Consider the following 18,658-nt stretch of genomic DNA (forward strand, 5'->3'; position numbering starts at 1 on the left):
ATCCTGCCTTGAGCAATTTTGCGTATGTGTTTGCTTGCTTACCTTGATTAGAGTATTAATTACTGAGCTAGAGCTAGCCTTCCTCTCAGTGTTTAAACATTTTCTTGGTTTCCATGTCTTTCTCAAGCTATTCAGGTATTATATTCTGTCCTTGCTATGTGGCAAGTCCAGATCTTCTGATGGGGTTCAGACTCTGGAAGCCTCCTTGAGCTCCCCTTGAATCTTCCTACTTAATCTGGCCTTTCTTACTCAAATCTAATCTTCCCATTTGTTCCAGCAGACTCAGGAAGCCCATGGGCTTTTCATTATCAATGTGCTCAGGTCTCTGTTTCTCCCCCTACCCTTGATCCCATCAAAACCCCATTCCCTAGGCTGCTGATCACTCCCATCAAGATCTGTATTCATTCCCATACCGCCCCTATCAAGATCTCTGGATTGCCCCACCTGCTTTCCCACCCAAACCCTCCATTACAATCTGAGAAGTCTTCACTAAACCTATCCCACTCACTATCTCAGGCAGTCTCCCTCCAGCCTGCCCCAGCAGGAACTGTTATCTCCCTTCCTGCCATTGTAGCCAGCTGTACCTATAGAATTTATCACTTAGAGCCAGCTGCATACTGACTAAACTAAACTGTGCACTGGGTCATAAAATTTATTACTCACTGCCCAATCATATGTATCTTCTACTTAGATGTATGTGTACTCCCTTTCCGTTAATCTTGTCTAACAAAGACATTGATGAGAGAAGCCTGATTTTTTTATGGTCAGCCCTGACTGTTGGTTGACTTAGTGACGTTTCAGGCCTAAAACTACACCTCAAGGTAGCTCCCCCCACCTTGGGCTATTATCTGCGCAGTAGATATCAAAAGTGCACGTTCCTTTAAGAACTGACCACTCCTAACTTTGTGCATAGCAACAACCACAGTGTGTGAGACTTTTTTCTGGTAGACTTAGAACTTCATTGAAATGCAAGGACTTAAAAAAAATTCCCAATGATTTTTTAAGGCAAAATGCCTTCCATACCCAGAGAAAGAACTTTGGAATTCAATCACAGAATGTAGCAGATTATTTTCTTTTGTTTTACATTTTGATTTGTTATATGATTTCTCCCATTCATTTTAATTCTTTTACACCACATGATTATAGTGAAAATGTATTTAATAGGAATATATGCAGAACCTATATAAAATTGTATGCCATCTCGGGGAGGGAAAGGACAGGGAAGGGGAAGGGAGGGAAAAAATAATCTAAGTTATATGGTAGTGATTGTAGAACACTAAAAAATAAAAATAAAATATAAAAAAAAGAACTGACCACTCTTTAACCACTCCCTAATCACACCCCAAAACACCTAGTTAGCATATTTGGCACACATCTTACTATAGAATAATCTATATAAACTTTATCTATAACTCTTTTAAATTGCAGGTTCCCTAAGAACTCTTGCCCGCTGAAAAGGGTAATAATAATAAACTTTTTTGCCTATTTGACTTAAGATTGCTTGAGTCCATTGAATTCTTTCCAGATTAGGTTAATAGAGATCTCTAGTGGTTCCTGCACCTTTCTTGACCCTCATCAGGGGTTGGGAGAGCATCTCAAAAGCATTCACTTACATATAACACTCATGTCAAGAAGCATGAAGTCATATCATAGCTTAGAAAGTAACTATAACAAACATAGTAAATGCAAAATAAAATAACAAATAAAGAAAATAGATAACACAAAGCCCAACATCTATTGTTTCTCTTTGCTTTTGTGATTGGTCTCTTTCTCTTATGATTCTTGGCTTTGAGGTTCTTGCTTTTGTCTTTTCGTGAAAGCTTTTGTAGTTATTCAGCAACTTGGTCAGCACAATTTTTGTCTGATCCTCATTCTTCAAATTTTACCTTAGACTTCTTGGCAAAGTCAGTGTGTGTTCCAGACTCAGGCCCTCTCACTTTCTGGGCTAGTCAAGTTTCATCCCTCCTCAGGAGAAGGTAAATCACTCCTTTCTCCTTCCTTGTGTTTCAGCAGCTTCAAGTTATTTCCATTCTGGGAAGTCCTACTTGCATGCAGATTGGAGCAGTTTTGCTAGCATCTTAAAGAGCTCTTCATCTTCTTCAAGGGTCTGAATCTTCTGCTCAGGAGGAGAAATGAAGAGCTCAACTTGGGTGATGGCTTGAGTCCTTGACAAGGTCAGTGGAGGTGTCAGCCTCCACATGAAGTTTTTGTTTATTTGTTTGTTTTTTGGCAGTTGCCATCAGAACTGAGAAAGGTGGGGTGGGTGATTGATCCCCACAAGCGTTTTGGTGGTAAATAGTTGCAGATTTTTCTCTCTCTGTCCCAATGGTAACCTGGGCAAGAAAAATGATTCACTGATTTTTCCTCCCTTGGACTTCTGGATCAGTCTTAGTCTGATGCTTTTCCAGATCTTTGTGGAAGGACATGGGTTGAACTACTTTGTCTGACTCTTTGCTGTGATCTTTGCCCTTCTACAGTGATAAACCTTTTCTTCAGCTGATAAGGTCCAGTTTGTCTAGCTTGTATTCATCACATGAAAAGTGTATTATCTTCAATAACTTGTTTCGATAATTTTTGCCTGGCACAGAGGAAAGATGACTGGCTCAACATTTGAAGGACCTGATTCCAAACCTCAGTTCTGCCACCTGTGTGAACTTGGGCAAGTCATCTATCTTCTGTGGTCTTCAACTTCTTTATCTTTCAAATGAAGAGATTAGATCAGATGGCTTCTGGGGTCCTTTCTATCTCTAGATAGATGAACTATTGAAACTTCTGCTTTTTCTCTTATTTTGATTAAACATATAAAATCTGAGTGCATTTCACTGGATACTACTCATGTTACCCTTTATGTCCATAAAGAGCATCTTCCTAAAGCACACCACTCTATGGGTTTCTATCTCTTGTTTCATAATTCCACCATCAAAGGTCTGTCCAAATACAACAACAACTAAGTAGTGCATAGCTCTACTCAGAGATCATGGATGCTGAGGTTGCTCTGATAAGGGTTGTCCTGCCCTTTGTATAGGAGTGCTTACAGTGCACCTTATAAGAAGTAACTCACAGAATACCAGAGAAATGGTAGGACTTGCTTGGCAGACTGACTGTGTACCATCCCAGGACTTCGTCAATGGTTATTGAAGCTAACTATACCATGATGTTTCCTGGGAATGTGGGATACTTCTTGCCTCTTCCTGATGCTAACAAGTTAGCTGTGACCATCTAGGCCTAGATCCTAGGAGATTCAAACCTAGAAAAAGAAACAGTTATGGGGCACTTCAACTTACATTAAACCAATCAGCTTAATATCCCTAATGAGCAAGCCACTGGTAGATTTCTAGCAAACCCATATGTGAGACCAGACTATTCAGGCCCAGTTTCATTTCTTCCCACTGCCAGAAACACTTGTTTGATACATCTTTCATCCTGGGCAAGGAGGACAGGCACTAGGCCACCTTCACAAAAGATTACTTAAGTTCACCCTTGAGGTCAGCATTTTTGATACCATTAGATCCAGAATAGGCTTATTATAATGGGCATTCAGAAGGATCATAGGGGAGTAGCAGGAGCAAGCCACAGCTCAAGAAGTGAATAACAAAAATCTGGTCTTTTTGAATTAGTTTTGGAAATCCATTCATCTCTTTGCTTTGATCTCAATCTAGCCAAACCTTTTGTCAATGCTTCATTAGCTGGAAGGGATCTCAAAATTCATGTAGTTCAATTAATTTATTTTATTGATCTGGAAACTAGTTCTGACTAGTCCAGGTATATACTTGCCCACCTTCAGCAAATACTTGGGTTCCAAATGAAATGTTTTTATATGTTACACCACAAAGCTTCCTCACTAGGCAGTTTTCTTCCTATTGAAAGAATTCACTTTCTTCTTTTGATTAGTTCTTCATCCCCCCTCTCCTTCCTCCCGTTGCCTTTTCTCTCATTATCCTCCCTAAGTTTAATGAAGAGTATCTTCTCTCATATAGATCACATCCTACCAAATTCAGTTGATTTTTCCCCCATGACAACTATTATGGGGAATGTTCTTTTATTGCCCTTCAAGAATGCTGTTCACCTCTGCAACCCAATCTTTGACTAGCCAGATAAAAATATTATAGGGACCAGCAAATCTGCTGGTAACTTATTGCCCAACAAAGACATATAAAACTAGCTCATAGAAAAAGCTAAGTTGTTGAAGAAAAAGCTGATAACTCCTGTATGACAACCTTGAAGGAATTCTTGGTGGGTCAGGCTCTTGTTTGAGATGTCCAGTTAATGGTTAGTATGCCTCCAAGGCTAAGTGATGAGCTTGACCTGCTAGTTCCAGGATTCAGTTTTGCTTCATGACCAAAAGTACTTTTCAGGTGCATGGGATTCTTCTTGCCTTTTGATGCCACTAGACTGGTGAATGCTGGTCCTCAAGAGATTCATATTCTCAGAAGGGACAAGAAGGCCAGACTTTTCAATAAGTTCCACATAGAACTAATCAGATCTGTATCTTTTGGTATGCATCTGCTGACAATACACTAAACTGTATGTTCATCTTTACCAAGGATTTACTCAAGTCACAGTCCAACCTTGGACAGTATCTGTGAGGACATTAGTCCCAGAAGAACATGCTCACAAAGCTGGCAGATGAATATAAGATCACAGTGGACTATTTTTTCAAAATAACAAGTAGTTTTTTTAATTAATAAGACAGGGTGGAGCCAAGATGACAGAGTAAAAGCAAGGACTCACCTAAGGTCCCCCACAAGCCTTTCAAATATCTTTAAATAATGACTAAACAAATTCTAGAGCAACAGAACCCACAAAAAGACAAAGTGAAACAATTTTCCAGCCCAAGGCAACTTAGAAGGTTGGCAGGAAAGGTCTGTTGCACCAGGGTGAGTGTGGAGCACAGTCCAGTGCAGGCCACAACAGCAAACCTAGGCCCAGAAAATCAGGAGCCAGACTCAGGGGTGACTGAATCAGTTCTAGTTTCCAGACTTCTCAGCCCACAGACAGTAGGGGGATTGGACAACTGGTCAGAAGGAGATTTACTACTTAGCTGACATCAGAGGCAGAACTTTTGCATTGCCTATACTTGGATCTGGCTGACTGTTGATGGTGAGGAAGAGCACTAGAACTTGTGACTGTAGTGGAGTGGAGACCCTGTTCATAGTTCCAGGATGTAAAAGAGTGCTTGTGATCTCTCACAGACCTCTTCTTAGATCATGCCACCTTGAAAGAACTAAAAACTTATAGGAACCTAGAAGTGTCTCTGAAAACATCTGTACAAAAAACCTGGGATGGTAACTCCTCCACTCCAGAAGTAGAGCCCCACTTTAGCATGGGTCAAGAAATTCCTGGAAAATGAGCAAACAGCACAAAATATTCTGCTATAGAAAGTTACTAAGGTGAAAAGAAGATCAAAACAAAAGCTCAGGAGAAGACAACAAAACCATAACTCCTATATACAAAGCCTTAAATAAAACGATGAATTGGGAGAACTTAAAAAGGATTTTAAAAATCAAGTAAGAAAGGTAGAGGAAAAATTGAGAAGATAAATGAGAGTGATACAAGAAAATAATGAAAAAAGTCAACAAAAAATACTGAAGAAAATGACACCTTAAAAAACAGACAGGAAATATACTAGAAGAGGCACAAAAAACCAATGAGAAGAAGAATGCCTTGAAAAGCAAAATTGGTCAAATAGAAAAAAGAGGTACAAAAATCCACTGAAGAAAAGAATTCCTTAAGAAATAAAATTATCTAAATGGAAAAGGAAGTACAAAAGCTCACTGAAGAAAATAGTTCCTTAAAAATTAGAATTGGGCAAGTGGAAGCTAATGACTTTGAGGCACTGCAAAACAATCAAACAAAATCAAAAGAATGAAGAAATAGAAGAAAATGTTAAATATCTCATTGGAAAAATGACCTAGAAAATGGATCCAGAAGAGATAATTTAAGAACTATTGGACTACCTGCAAACATGATAGCCTAGAACCTTATCTTTTAAGAAATTATTAAGGAAAACTATCCTGATATTTTAGAACTAGGGGGTAAAATAGAAATTGAAAGAATTCCTTGATCATCTCCTGAAAGAGATCCCAAAAGGAAAATTTCCAGGAATATTATAGCCAAATTCCAAAGTTCCCAAGCCAATGAAAAAATGTTATAAGCAGCCAGAAATAAACAATTCAGGTATCGTTGAGCCACAATCAGTATAACACAAGATTTAGCAGCTTCTACCTTAAAAGGTCAGAGGGCTTGGAATATGATATTCCACAGGGCAAAGGAGCTAGAATTACAACCGAGAATCATATACCTAACAAAACTGAGTATAATCCTTCAGAGGAAAAAAATGATATTCAATGAAATGGAGGACTTTCAAGCATTCTTAATGAAAAGACCAGAGCTGAATAAATTTTAGCTTTCAGATACAAGATTCAAGGCAAGCATAAAATGGTAAACAGGAAAGGGAAATCTTAAGGGATTCAATAAGGTTAAACTGTTTACATTCCTACACAGGAAAATAATACTTGTAACTCCTGAAAGTTTTCTCATTATTATGGCAGTTAGAAGTATACATATTCAAAGCACAGGTATGAGTTGAATGTGGTGGTATGATTATCTAAAAAAAATAAAATAAAATTGAGGGGTGAGAAAAAAGAATGTACTGGGAGAAGGGGAAAGGGAAAGATAGAATGGGGTAAATTATCTTACATAAAAGAGGCCTGAAAGAGATTTTACAATGGAAGGGAAAATGGGATATGGCAGGAGGGGTAATATATGAACCTTACTCTCACTGAAATTGACCCAAAGAGGGAATAACACACATTCACTTGGCTGTAAAAATCTGTCTTGCTATACAAGAAAGTAGGAGGTGATGGGGATAAGAGAATGGGGTGGTGGTGCTGATAGAAGGCAGGGCAGTTTCAGGGAAATAAAAGTCAGAAGCAAAACACTTTTGAGAATGCACAAGGTAAAAGGAGAGAGAGAGTAGAGTAAATAGGGGAAATAGGATGGAGTGAAATACAGAGTTTAGTCATCGCTGTGAAAAAAAATCTTTTAGAGTGAATTTCTCTGATAAAGACTTAATTTCTTAAATATAGAAAGCAGAGTCAAATTTGCAGAAATAAGAACTATTCCTCAGCTGATGAATGGTCAAAAGATATAAATGGGCAGTTTTAAGACAGTGATTAAAGATATGTATAGTCATATGAGAAAATATTCTAAATCACTATTGATAAGAAAAATACAAATTAAAACAACTCTGAGCTAACACCATGTGCCTATCAGATTGGCTTATATAACAGAAAAGGAAAATGACATTGTAGGGAATGTGGGGAAAATTAAAATATTAATGTACTGTTAGTGAAGTTATATAGTTATTCAGTCATTCTGGAGAGCAATTTGAAACTATGCCCAAAGGGTTATAAAACTATACAAACACCTTGACTGAGCAATACCACTACTAGGTCTGTATCCTAAAGAGACAAAATAAAAGGAGAAGGACTTATCTGTACAAAAATATTTATAACAGCTCTTTTATGGTGGCAAAGAATTGGAAATTGAGGGGATGTACATCAATTGGGTAATGTCTGAACAAGTTGTAGCAAATGATTGTGATGGGATGCTATGTGCTTTAAGAAAGGATGAGCAGGATGCTTTCAGAAGAACCTAGAAAGACTCACATGAATGGATGCAAAGCGAAATGAGAAGAACCAGAAGAACATTGTGCAAAGTAATAACAATATTGTATGACGACATATTGGGAATAGCTTGGCTATTCTCAGTAATACAATAATGAAAGACAATTCTGAAAAACTTATAATGAAAGGTGCTGTGCATCTCCAGAGAAAGAACTGGTAGAGCCTGAATGTAAATGAAAGATACTTTTTCTTCACTTTATTTTACTTGGGTTTGGCTTTTTCTTTTTTTGTCTGTGTTTTTCTTTCAAAGCATGACTCAAATGGAAATGTTTTGCACAACTATACATGTATAAACTACATCAATTGCTTACTTTCTCAAAGAGAAGGGGAGGAAGGGCGAGAATTTGGAACTCAAAATTTGAAAAAAGAATGTTAAAATTATTTGTACATGTAATTGGGCAAAAATATTTTAAAAGAATGTAAAAAAAATGAAACATTAAGGAACAACAAAAAAAGAAAAATTAATCAGATCCCACTATTGTGCACATTTAAAACACACACACACACACACCCCTATGGACACACAGGCACATATACATTCATATATTTATACCACACGTATATGTAATGTGCAGGTATGGCAAATACCTAGGAAAAGAAGGAAAAGAAGTCTGGGTTGCCTTTGAAAAACTGCCAGTTTCTTTAAGGACTTCTAATTCCTCCTTGAAACAGAGACCCTCCTTTTTAATATCAATATTCTTCTGCTGGTGTTGTATAGCTATGAGTTATTGTACACCACAGTCCCCAAAAAACTGAAACTAAGGATTATCCAAAGGACAATAGAGAAGCAATGAGGCTGCAACTCATACCAAACATGGAATTCTGTAGGAGAAATGGAATAAAGGATATAATCAAAAAAAGGTACCATCAAAAAAGATGGGCTAGTCAAAGAGTGAGCATACCTAGAAGTTCCACCGGTATCTTTGTTAACATCCAGGTTCTAGCATCTTGAGTGGATCCTGTGATGAACTTACAGAAGGACAAAGGCAAAAGTCCAGAAGACAGGCAAGCATGGATGAATCGGAATCTATGTCACTGTTGGGAATACTCACAGATCCAGCTGAGTGTACTACGTGTAGAGATACTGGCCCAGTCTGTATAAAGTTTCAGGGCTAGTCTGCATGGAGCTTTAGGCAAGACGCAGGTATGTTTCTATAGGAGAAAGAAATGGCACTGGCTAAAACAAAGATGGGAAAAGCAGTTGGCTTAGATAAGCATGTATAGAGAAGATCTTTGTCGGAGACTATAGGTATGTGATTCCAAAGGTACAAGGATACCTTATAAGGACACCAGATAAGGAAACTCCCTCTACCAATGGAGATCCTCAGAAAAGCTACTAACCTGCACGGGTAGTTTCCTATACCAATTAAATTATGGGTCCTGTCTCTATCCCAATCACCCTAGTTCATTTGATAGGCCTGAGGATAAAACCTCAAAGTTGTTTTAATTTATATGCATAATATATATTTGTATATTATATAATTATTATGGGTGACTTGGAGCACTTTTTCTAAGTTGATATTTCATAGGTTCAAACTGCTGACAACAAAAAATTGTTCTTAATCAACATGCACTTATGAACCGTTAATATTAATATTCTATTTAAGGATAGCAAGCATCTGCAAACCACGTGTAAGATCAAATTACAGTGAGCGTTTCGAGAGCGCTTCCAGAGCCGCAAAGCGCTTTCCACGTTCCGTCATGCGATGCTCACAAGTGTGCGAGGCGGGCAGGCCGGTACTGCGGGACCGCTCGGGTTACAGACAGGCCCGCTGGCTGAGTCCTTCCGGCCTCCTCTTCCTCCTCCTCCTTCTCTTCGGGGGAGAGAACTCTAAGCAGCGCGCATGGGAAGCCTCCTCCGGCAGCCCGGCCCATCCCACAGACTTGCTCCAGGATCCGGGCGGAGGACGGATCCCGCCGGTTTAATCCAACGAACAACGAGACGGAAGCCAACCGCGCTGCATCCCGCGAAGGGGATGAGCGGACCGTGAATCCTCTCCCGCCCGGAACCAACCGGAAGAGCGGAAGCCTCCCTCTCGCCCCGCCCACTAGGCCTCCGCTCTCCGAGGGAGGCTGGGGGAGGGGAAAAGGTGACAGGTCGGTGGGCAGCCAGCATTCCCCAAGGGCCGGGGCCTTTCCCCTATGCGCTCAACAATAACAAAACAGTTATACAAGCAGTGGAAACGATGGCGGAAATCTATCGAGCCCCAACCAGCTACTCAGCCCGCCGATACAGCCCAGTCGGAAGTAGTTACAAGCGTCATCCTCTTCGGCCTCTCCCAGCATTCGTTTCCGGCCTTAGACCAATCCAAGAAGCTCCCTGAACTGACCAATCAGGAAGCGCCCTATAGAGCTCCACCAATCATAAGCTGGAGGCGGGAAATTTAAGCGTCCCGGAGGTGGACGATCTGACTTCATTTTGAAAACTGGGCGTTTCCGGTTTTTGGGGGAAGAGCGGTGTTTTTATCCTTTTCTTTTGATAGTTTCCCCAGAACCTTTTTTGCTAGGAAAGTGTGTTTCGCAGGTAGGTCCGTCTGGAGGGGTTGGGTGGGGGTGGGGGGAGGGGAGGAGAAAAGGGGGTGTATGTGTGTGATAGTGTGGGGGCGGGGGAGGATCCCGCCGTGCCTCCGCCTCTGGAGAAGGGCAGTTTGGGCCGCTGGGGAGTCGCGGCTCCGCCTTGGTGTCGCTGGGCTCTGGCTCTGAGGGGGTCCTTCGCCCGGTGCTGGTGGTAGTGGAGAAAAGACAAACTGAGTCAATTACTCTTTAGTACCTGGATAGTGGGCAGAGTCCGTGTGGCGCCTTCCCTTCCGGTGCACCAAGAGCTGCCTCGGCCTGTCTGCAAGCCTCCTGACATAAGGCCACATGCTGGCCGGGTGACCCTGGACCAGTCACTCCACCTCCGGTGTTCTAAACAAGTGTAAAGCCATAGTGCGGAGGTGGTGGCGATCACCACTGGTAGAGGGTGTTTCCTTATGTGGGAGGTCTAGGTCTAGACCCCATCAGATTTTTGTTGTTTACTCATTTCAGTCATGTCCAACTTCTCCATTTGGAGTTTTCTTGGCAGAGATACTGGAATGGTTTTCTGTTTCCTTCTCCAGCCCATTTTACAGATGCAAACAGGGTTAAGTGACTTGCCCAGGGTCACACTGCTAGTGTCTGAGAGTATTTGAACTCGTGCCTTCCTGATTTCAGAACGGGCTAACTGCCCTCTACCAGGTTAACATACTGTAATTCTAATGGTGTTGGTCCAGGGCTGACACAGCTGGGTGGCACAGTGGGTAGAGCATCTTCCTAAGTTCAGATGTGGCTGTGTGACCTGGGCAAGTCACTTAACTTGGCCGCAGTTCCTCATTCTGTAAAATGGGGACACTGGAGAAGGAAATGACAAGCCACTCCTGTGTCCTTGCCAAGAAAACGAGTCAGAAGGATCATGAAGAGTTTGACCCATGGAACAACAGCCTTTATTGTTGTGTTTGTCCTTTGTTTTTCTGAGAAGCTATGACATTAAAGAAATGAGGACATAACTTGCACTTGTTTTTGTTTTGAGTGAGGGAGGGCTGTGGAAGGTCACCAACCTCACTTTCTGCTTGGACCCATCTGAATCCAGTGACCAGATATTCATCAGGATGACCGGAGATGGCCTGGGAGACCTTGGCCCCTTGGCTAAGATCTTCTCAGGTACTCACTTAAAGTGAGGTAATACCCATTCAGTAAACTGGCCTCTTTCAAAGGTCTAGGGGGGATAGCCCCTTTCATAGAAAAGAGAAAATAAATAGATAAATCATGCTAGGAGGGGCAGGAGCCTCAGCGTTGTTGTTTGGAAGAGAAACTGTTACTATTGACATTCCCTCTAAGCCCTGAGGGTCCAAAACCAGCCATTGAGTGGAGGTTGGGCAGGGACCCTTCCATGTTTAGTCCATGGGTTTCACTGTATCGTGTCCAAGGCTTTAGAGGAGAAAAGAAAGAAGGGAAGGGGAGCAACAGCCATCCCAAAGGTGTACAGCATGAATTTCATTTTCTCGGTTTAGAAAAAAGTTCACAAACGACATTTTCTTTCTTTTGCTCCTTTTTTTTGGAATCACTTATTGTTGCTTTCTTGCCAAACCCCTCTCCCTTAAAATGGAAGAAAACCTTCCCTTGTGGTATAAATAGAGTCATTCAAAACGTTTTTCAAATCCAGCCACTTTTTGTGTCTCATTCTGCATCTCTAGTCCATCAACTTATGTGCCAAGTATAGATCCACATCAGTCTGTTGGAGTCATTGGGTTCATTGATTATCATTCCTAAGTCTTTCATGATTTCTCTTTACATTGTTGTTTTTGTGTAGGTAGTTCACTCTGCAGTTTCTCTGAATCCTTTTCTCATGTATTAACTGTGATAACATTTATAAAAAACTTGCTCAGTAATTTTTCAGTTGATGGACACCCACTCTGATGTCAGTTCTTGCCTACAACAAAAAGTGGTGCTACAAATATTTTTATAAATAAGGGTTTGAGTATAAGCCAAGTAGTTGTATCTGAGAATCAGTAGGTGTGCATAGATTAGTGAGTTTTGGGGCATAGTTCCAAAAGATTGGATCACTTCACAGCTCCACTAGCAGTGTATTAATTTGCATATTCTCATCTTCAGCTCCAATACAGATAAAACTAGTGCTTGGTTTTAAATAGATGCTATTTACCATATTGAGGAATGCTTCATTCCTATGCTTCTTAATATGTTTAAAATGACAAATTGTCATTTTATTAAAAAGCTTTTTGTCATTTATTGATATAAGAACATATTTATTGTTTTTGTTAATAATGTTTGTTATATTTATAATTTTCTAATATTGAACTAACCCTATATTCCTTGTATAAATCTAACCTGGATTTCTTTTCCCTCTCAAAAATAATTTTATTTATTCATTGATTTTAAAACTCTTCCCTCCCCAAAAAACCCTACCGTCCTTCTAATGAGTAACCACAGCTGAGGAAGTAATCACTCCCATTTGCTGAGACAAATGTATTACTCATTCTGTACCTTAATTCCATTACCTCTCTATTAGGACTTGTTAGTATGTGGGTAGTATTAGTCCTCCAGAGTCTAATCAAGTCTTTCAAAGTTGTTGCACTTTACAGTCATCAATAAATTGTTCTCCTAGTTCTGCTCACCTATGCATCATTTCATACATTTTTTTCCATTTTCCCTGAAAACAGTCCTTTCTTTCATCACATTCATGTACTGTAATTTGTCCCCAACCATTTCCCAATTGATGATTACCCATTTTGTTTCTAATTCTTTGCAACTACACAAAAAGCTGCTAAAAATATTTTGTACATAGGATATTTTCCCTCTTTTAACTCTTTGGAGTATAGGACTAACACTGCTATTGCTAGGTCAAAGAGTATGCATAGTTTAGCAATTTTGGGAGCCTACTTCCAAATTTCTTTCCAGAATGGCTACCAGGGGTGGGGAACCTGGGGCCTTAAGGCCACGTGTGGCCTTCTAGGTCCCTGGGTGTGGCCTTTTGACTGAGTCCAAGTTTTACAGAACAAATCCTTTTATTAAGAGGATTTGTTCTGGGAAGGCCAAAGGTTTCTCATCCCTGGACCAATTCACAGCCCCACCATGCATGTTTTCCTGCAACCCCTCCAAGAATTATCATTTTCCTTTTTTATATCTTTGTCAGTGAGCACATTATGAAAGAAAACCTCAGAGTTATCTTAATCTGCATTTCTCTATTAATGATTTGGAACATTTTTTCATGACTGTTATTTGATGCCTCCAATTGAGAATTGCTTGTTTATATCCTTTGACTATTTTTCATGAAAGACTCTCATTCCTACGTATTTTAATAACATCTTGCATATCTTGAATATCAGAGAAACTTGCTACAAAGATTTTTTCCCTAGTTAATTATTTCCTTCTTAATTTGATTTTGTTTATGCAAAAGCTTTTCAATTTCATGTAATAAAAACTAATGTTTTCTAAGTTCTTCCATATCTGTGAACTCTTACCCTATCTATGGTCACAAAAGTTATCTCTTTCCGTAATTTCTTTCTTGTGTGACATTTTATGTTAAGATTTGTGACCCATTTGGAGCTTATTGTACTAAATATAAGACTTGTGAGATCTTGTACTTAACCTAATTTGTCCTCGACTGCTTTCCAGTTTTTGTCTAATAGTGAGTCTTTCCCCTAGTAGTCACAGTCTTAGGTTTTTTCAAACACTGTATTTCATTGCATTCTGTTACTTCTAGATCTAATCTACCATTGAATAATGATAATGATAATATCCCTGATTTTACTGCAAGGGCCTGTAATTTATCTCCATTATATGTAAAGCTGGCTATTAGCTTTAGATAGGTGCTATTTAACATATTAAGGAAAAAATCATTTGTTCTTATGCTCAGTGGATTTTTTAAATAACAAATGCATATTGAGTTTTATCAAAAAGCTTTTTCTGCATCTAGTATAATTGTGTAGTTTTGATTGTTTTTGTCATTAATATGGTTAATTATAATTTTGCTTATTGAGCCAACTTTTCCTACCTGATCATAATATATAATTTTTGATATATATCATATGTATTTTGATATATATTTTTTTGATGTGTTGTTATAACCTCTTTGCTAATGTTTTATTTTAAAATTGTATCAATAATCTTTAGGACTATTGCTCTTTAGTTTCCTTCTGATTTGTTTCTCCCTACTTGAAGTATCAATACTATATTTGTATCATAGAAGCAATTTCTTAGTACATGTATTCCTTCTGTTCCTATTTTTTGCAGACAGCTTATGTAGTGTTGGAATTAATTTTTACTTGAGTGTTTGAAAATATTCACTTGTAAATTCATCTAGTCCCCAGTGGGATTTCCACACACTCCTCCCCCCCTACTTTGGGAGTTCATTTATGGAATATTCATTTTCCTTTTCTGAGACTGAGTTATGCAGTTTTTGTTTTCTTTTAATTGAGGATATTTTCTGTGTTTATAGCTGTTTACCTACTTCATTTAAATGTTCACTTTGACAAGTTGTCATATAATTGGGCAAAACTGTTTGAAATTATTTTCTTTATATATGATGATTACTACTTTTTTCACTTTTTGCTGTTTGGGAATTTAGTTTTCTTTTTTTAATCAATCCCTCCTTCCCAACTTCTCTATTACTATCAAGAGTGCAAGCACCCTCCCAGTTACCTTGGCTCACAAGCTTTCATCCTTGATTCTTTGCTGTCACCCATTCCACATAAACAATCTGTTACTGAGTCTTGTCATTTCTATCTTTACATCATCTCCTCTATATATCCCCATCTCCATTCACACAGCAATGCCATGATGATATCTAGCCTAGATTATTACAGTAGCTTGCTGACTGTTTTTCCTGTCCCAAGGCTCTCCCTACTCTAGTTCATCCTCTTAGTTTCTAAAGGATGAACTAGAGTAGGGAGAGCCTACTCTAGTTAGGCTCTTAGTTTCTAAGATGATTTCTATAAAGCTCAAGTCTGACCATGTCACCCCACCCCACCTACCTATTTAATAAACTGCATTGGCTCCCTGTTACCACCAGCATCAAGTAATGAGTACTCTATTGGACTTTTAAAGCCTTTCACAACTTGATCTCTTCTAACCTTTGTAGTCTTCTCAACTTTTATTCCCCAACATGTATGCTACCATCCATTGACACTAGACTTATCGTTCTTCACATACAACACTCTGTCTCCTGACTGGACATTTTCTGTTGCTGTTGCATATGGAATGCTCTCATCCTTTGCTTCCTGGACTTCCTTCAAGACTGAGCTTAAATCTGACCTGTAAAAGACCTTTTTCTGGTCCTACACACACACACACACACACACACACACACACACACACACACACACACACACACACACACACACACACTCACTCAATTTACTTGTGTACTGGCTCTCTCATTGAATATGAGGGCAATGTATGCTTGTCTTTTTTTGTATCTCTGACACTTAACATAGTACCTGGCATTTAGAAATCACTTATTGAAAATTCTTATTGACTGACTAAATCAATCACTGGTTTCTATTTATACCATTCTGTTTTTCATGGAATCCTCTACATGGGTCAGATTTTTCGGTTTTGTGTTCTAAGATGTTTAGTTTTCTTTTCCTTCTCTTTTTTCCTCCAAACTTTCATTTTGTTTATAGTTTCCTTTTATTCTCTTGCTTCGTTTCTTCTGTGGTATTTTTCTTGTAGCCTTTATGGCAAAAGCCATTTTTTCCTCTGTGGTTCTACTTGTCATTGGGGTGTTATTCTTTTCTTGAACTTCTCTGAACCTAAAGTATTTCTTCATTGTTTTTTATGATTTCTTCTATTTACTCATTTTTAGCCTCAGTTTTTGGTTTAGGATTTTGCATTTAGACTTGTCTACTTGGTAGTGACAATCCAGATAAGGTAGCTGGCATTAGGCCCCAACCTTACCATCAGTGTCTCATTTCTGCCTCTGTCTCCCAGTAATCCACTGTGGGTTCTAGCCTTGGCCAGACTCTGTGTTCTTGCATGCTCCTCAGTGGGAACTTTGTGTGTTCCTTGGTAGGTCCTAGTGGGATGCTTTAGGCAGTGCTAGTCTTAGACCTCCTGCATAGCTCATGTGCTAAAATCACCTCATCTCTTACAGTGAGTCCCAGTGCTCTTAGTCATATTTCTCTGGACAATGGTCTATAGAGTTGGTTCTATCCTCAGCTTCTGTTTTGAATGTCCAGGGTCTGGATCTTGTTTCAAGTTCTCAATTAGCAGAGCTTAAAATGACTTTCAGGGCCCTTAACTTCTGGCTAATTTATGTATTTATGTTGACTTCCTTGACAGGACCTCCCCACATCCACTGGCTTCTACTTTACCTACAATAGTGCTACTTTCCCTGTTGAGACTTCTCTACCTACCTCCACCAGTTTCTGGCCACTTTTTTGTGCAGTTCTGGATTGAATAGAAGTACATACTTAAGCTTCTTTGTATTTCTTTATCATTTTTCTTTTGGAAATGGTTTTCACGTTTTGCTGAAGTTTATGTGGCAGAGCTGGGCTTTTCCATATTGGCCAGAAATCTAGTCACTTTACTTTCTGGCCCTAGTGGGAAGAGGAGCCAAAATGATGGAGTAGTAGGAAATATGAGTTCCCTGCAGAAACTCTCCCAAAACCCCAAATTCACTAGACCAGATCCTGATCAATAAATTCAAGGGGAAAAATATCACACTTAGACATTTTTGTGGCTCCACTTGACAGAGGGAAACACACGGGTCTCTGGATATTGCATGTTGGGTCTGGCCAGACACACACAGTGTAAAACATTCCAGGGTAGGAGAGGCTATATACTAGGCAAGAAGAGGTCCCAGATGCAACATAGAAAGACTTAAACTTGTGTTGACTGAGGGATGGGTGCCAACTGACAACTCTGTCACTACCAGGAATCCCAAATCAAAGGGGGGCACCTACAGTTCTATCCCTCGGTACCAGTAGAGCTTTCCAGATGGCTGACAATGGTAGACTGGCTGACAGCAATCTAATGGAACTCCAAAAAGGAGAGCTTAAAGGACTGTTGATAAAAACTAAACCTGTTAGGAACTTGTGGAGCTCAAACCAGGAGCAACAAATAATTTTTACTCTAGATCAGACCATACAGAGAGCACCCATATTGAACTGTCTTTGAGATCATAGAATAACATAGCACTTGGTACCCCTAGGAAAGCAACATCCAACACCAGCCCAGACATTCCCTCCAGAATTGTACATTGTCTGTCCTTAGCATAAAGTCCAAAGTCAAGAAACAGGCTGGAAGAATGAGCAAACAAACAAAGAAGAGAATCTTATCATAAAAAAGCTATATCGGTGACAGGGACACTCAAGATAGAAATCCATACAAATGAATACAAAACCTCAAAGAAAAACACAGTTTGGGCATAAATTCACTGATAAATGACAGAAGAGATCAAGCAGAAGTTTAAAATATTTTTTGTAAATGAAATAAGAGAAATAGAGGAAAATGGAAAAGAAAAGAGTGCTAAAGAAGAAAAGATGGAAAAGGAATTAACAACTTGGTATAAGAGGTATTAAAACCTTGCCCAAGCCACAAACTCCCAGAAAATTAGAATGAACCAAAGTCAATAACTACGTTATTGACTCTTTGAATCAATCACTGATTTCTGTTTATTTCTTTCTGTTTTTCCTGGAATCCTCTACTTGGGAAACTTTGAAAAACTTAGGAACTTTGATTGGTGAAATGATAACCGTGATTCTAGAGGACTAAGGATGAAACATGCTACCTACCTCCTGGTAGAGAGGCAAAAGACTGAGTGTTGAATGAGACATGTTGCCTTTTACCTGACCAACAAGGAAATTGATTTTGCTTTACTGTATATATTTTGTAACAGGGATTTGGCTTTTCCTTTTCAGTGAGGGGAGGGAGGAAAAGAGGTCATAGCATGGCTCCTTGGATACTTTTTCATGTACTTTAAATCTTCTGAAAGTAAGTTCCAGAGAACTTATGTGTGTGTGTGTGTGTGTGTGTGTGTGTGTGTGTGTGTGTGTGTGTGTGTGTGTGTATATATATATATATATATATATATATATATATAAATTTAGGCTTTCATATTTATTAGCCTCATGTTTTTCTGTGGCCCAAAAGACTCCAATACAAGCAATTTTTGAAGCAATAAATCTTGATTACTTGGTGAAGCTAATTTTGTAGTGTTTGTTGGAAACCATGGTAAGAAAAAAACACAGAAAGTATGCATATAAAGATGAAATTCACAGAAACACTGTTGAATGATTGCTTTTATACAACCAACTTTCCTTTTGTTTCAGATGCATGAGATGTTCTCCTTAGTCAAGGATAGCCTGGGCACCTAAACTGGAAGAGACAATGCCAGGGAAAGGAGGACAAGCTGTGTGTGTGTGTGTGTGTGTGTGTGTGTGTGTGTGTGTGTGTCAATGCCAGGGAAAGGAGGACAAGCTGTGTGTGTGTGT

The 18,658-nt window shown here is 39.3% G+C and overlaps 2 protein-coding genes across 7 annotated transcripts in view; one reads left to right on the forward strand and one right to left on the reverse strand.

The window, feature by feature from the left end:
- Positions 1-2,204: 2,204 nt before the first annotated feature.
- On the reverse strand, positions 2,205-10,552 carry LOC140517536 (uncharacterized). Its single transcript, XM_072628901.1, has 5 exons — positions 10,459-10,552; positions 10,314-10,410; positions 9,336-9,828; positions 8,591-8,840; positions 2,205-3,247 (listed from the first exon to the last, which is right to left on the reverse strand). The coding sequence occupies exons 1-3, from the start codon at positions 10,550-10,552 to the stop codon at positions 9,399-9,401; spliced, it is 621 nt and encodes a 206-aa protein (XP_072485002.1). The 3' UTR covers positions 2,205-3,247; positions 8,591-8,840; positions 9,336-9,398.
- The window catches only part of DLGAP5 (DLG associated protein 5), a 39,576-nt gene continuing 30,629 nt past the window's right edge, over positions 9,712-18,658 (forward strand). For all 6 annotated transcript variants that reach the window (XM_072629989.1, XM_072629990.1, XM_072629991.1 and 3 more), the window contains exon 1: positions 9,712-10,212. The gene's annotated coding sequence lies outside the window, so the exon portion shown is untranslated. The remainder of the gene's footprint in view (positions 10,213-18,658) is intronic.

The sequence above is a fragment of the Notamacropus eugenii genome, chromosome 1 (genome assembly GCF_028372415.1).
Source record: "Notamacropus eugenii isolate mMacEug1 chromosome 1, mMacEug1.pri_v2, whole genome shotgun sequence".
Taxonomy (NCBI): Eukaryota; Metazoa; Chordata; class Mammalia; order Diprotodontia; family Macropodidae; genus Notamacropus; species Notamacropus eugenii.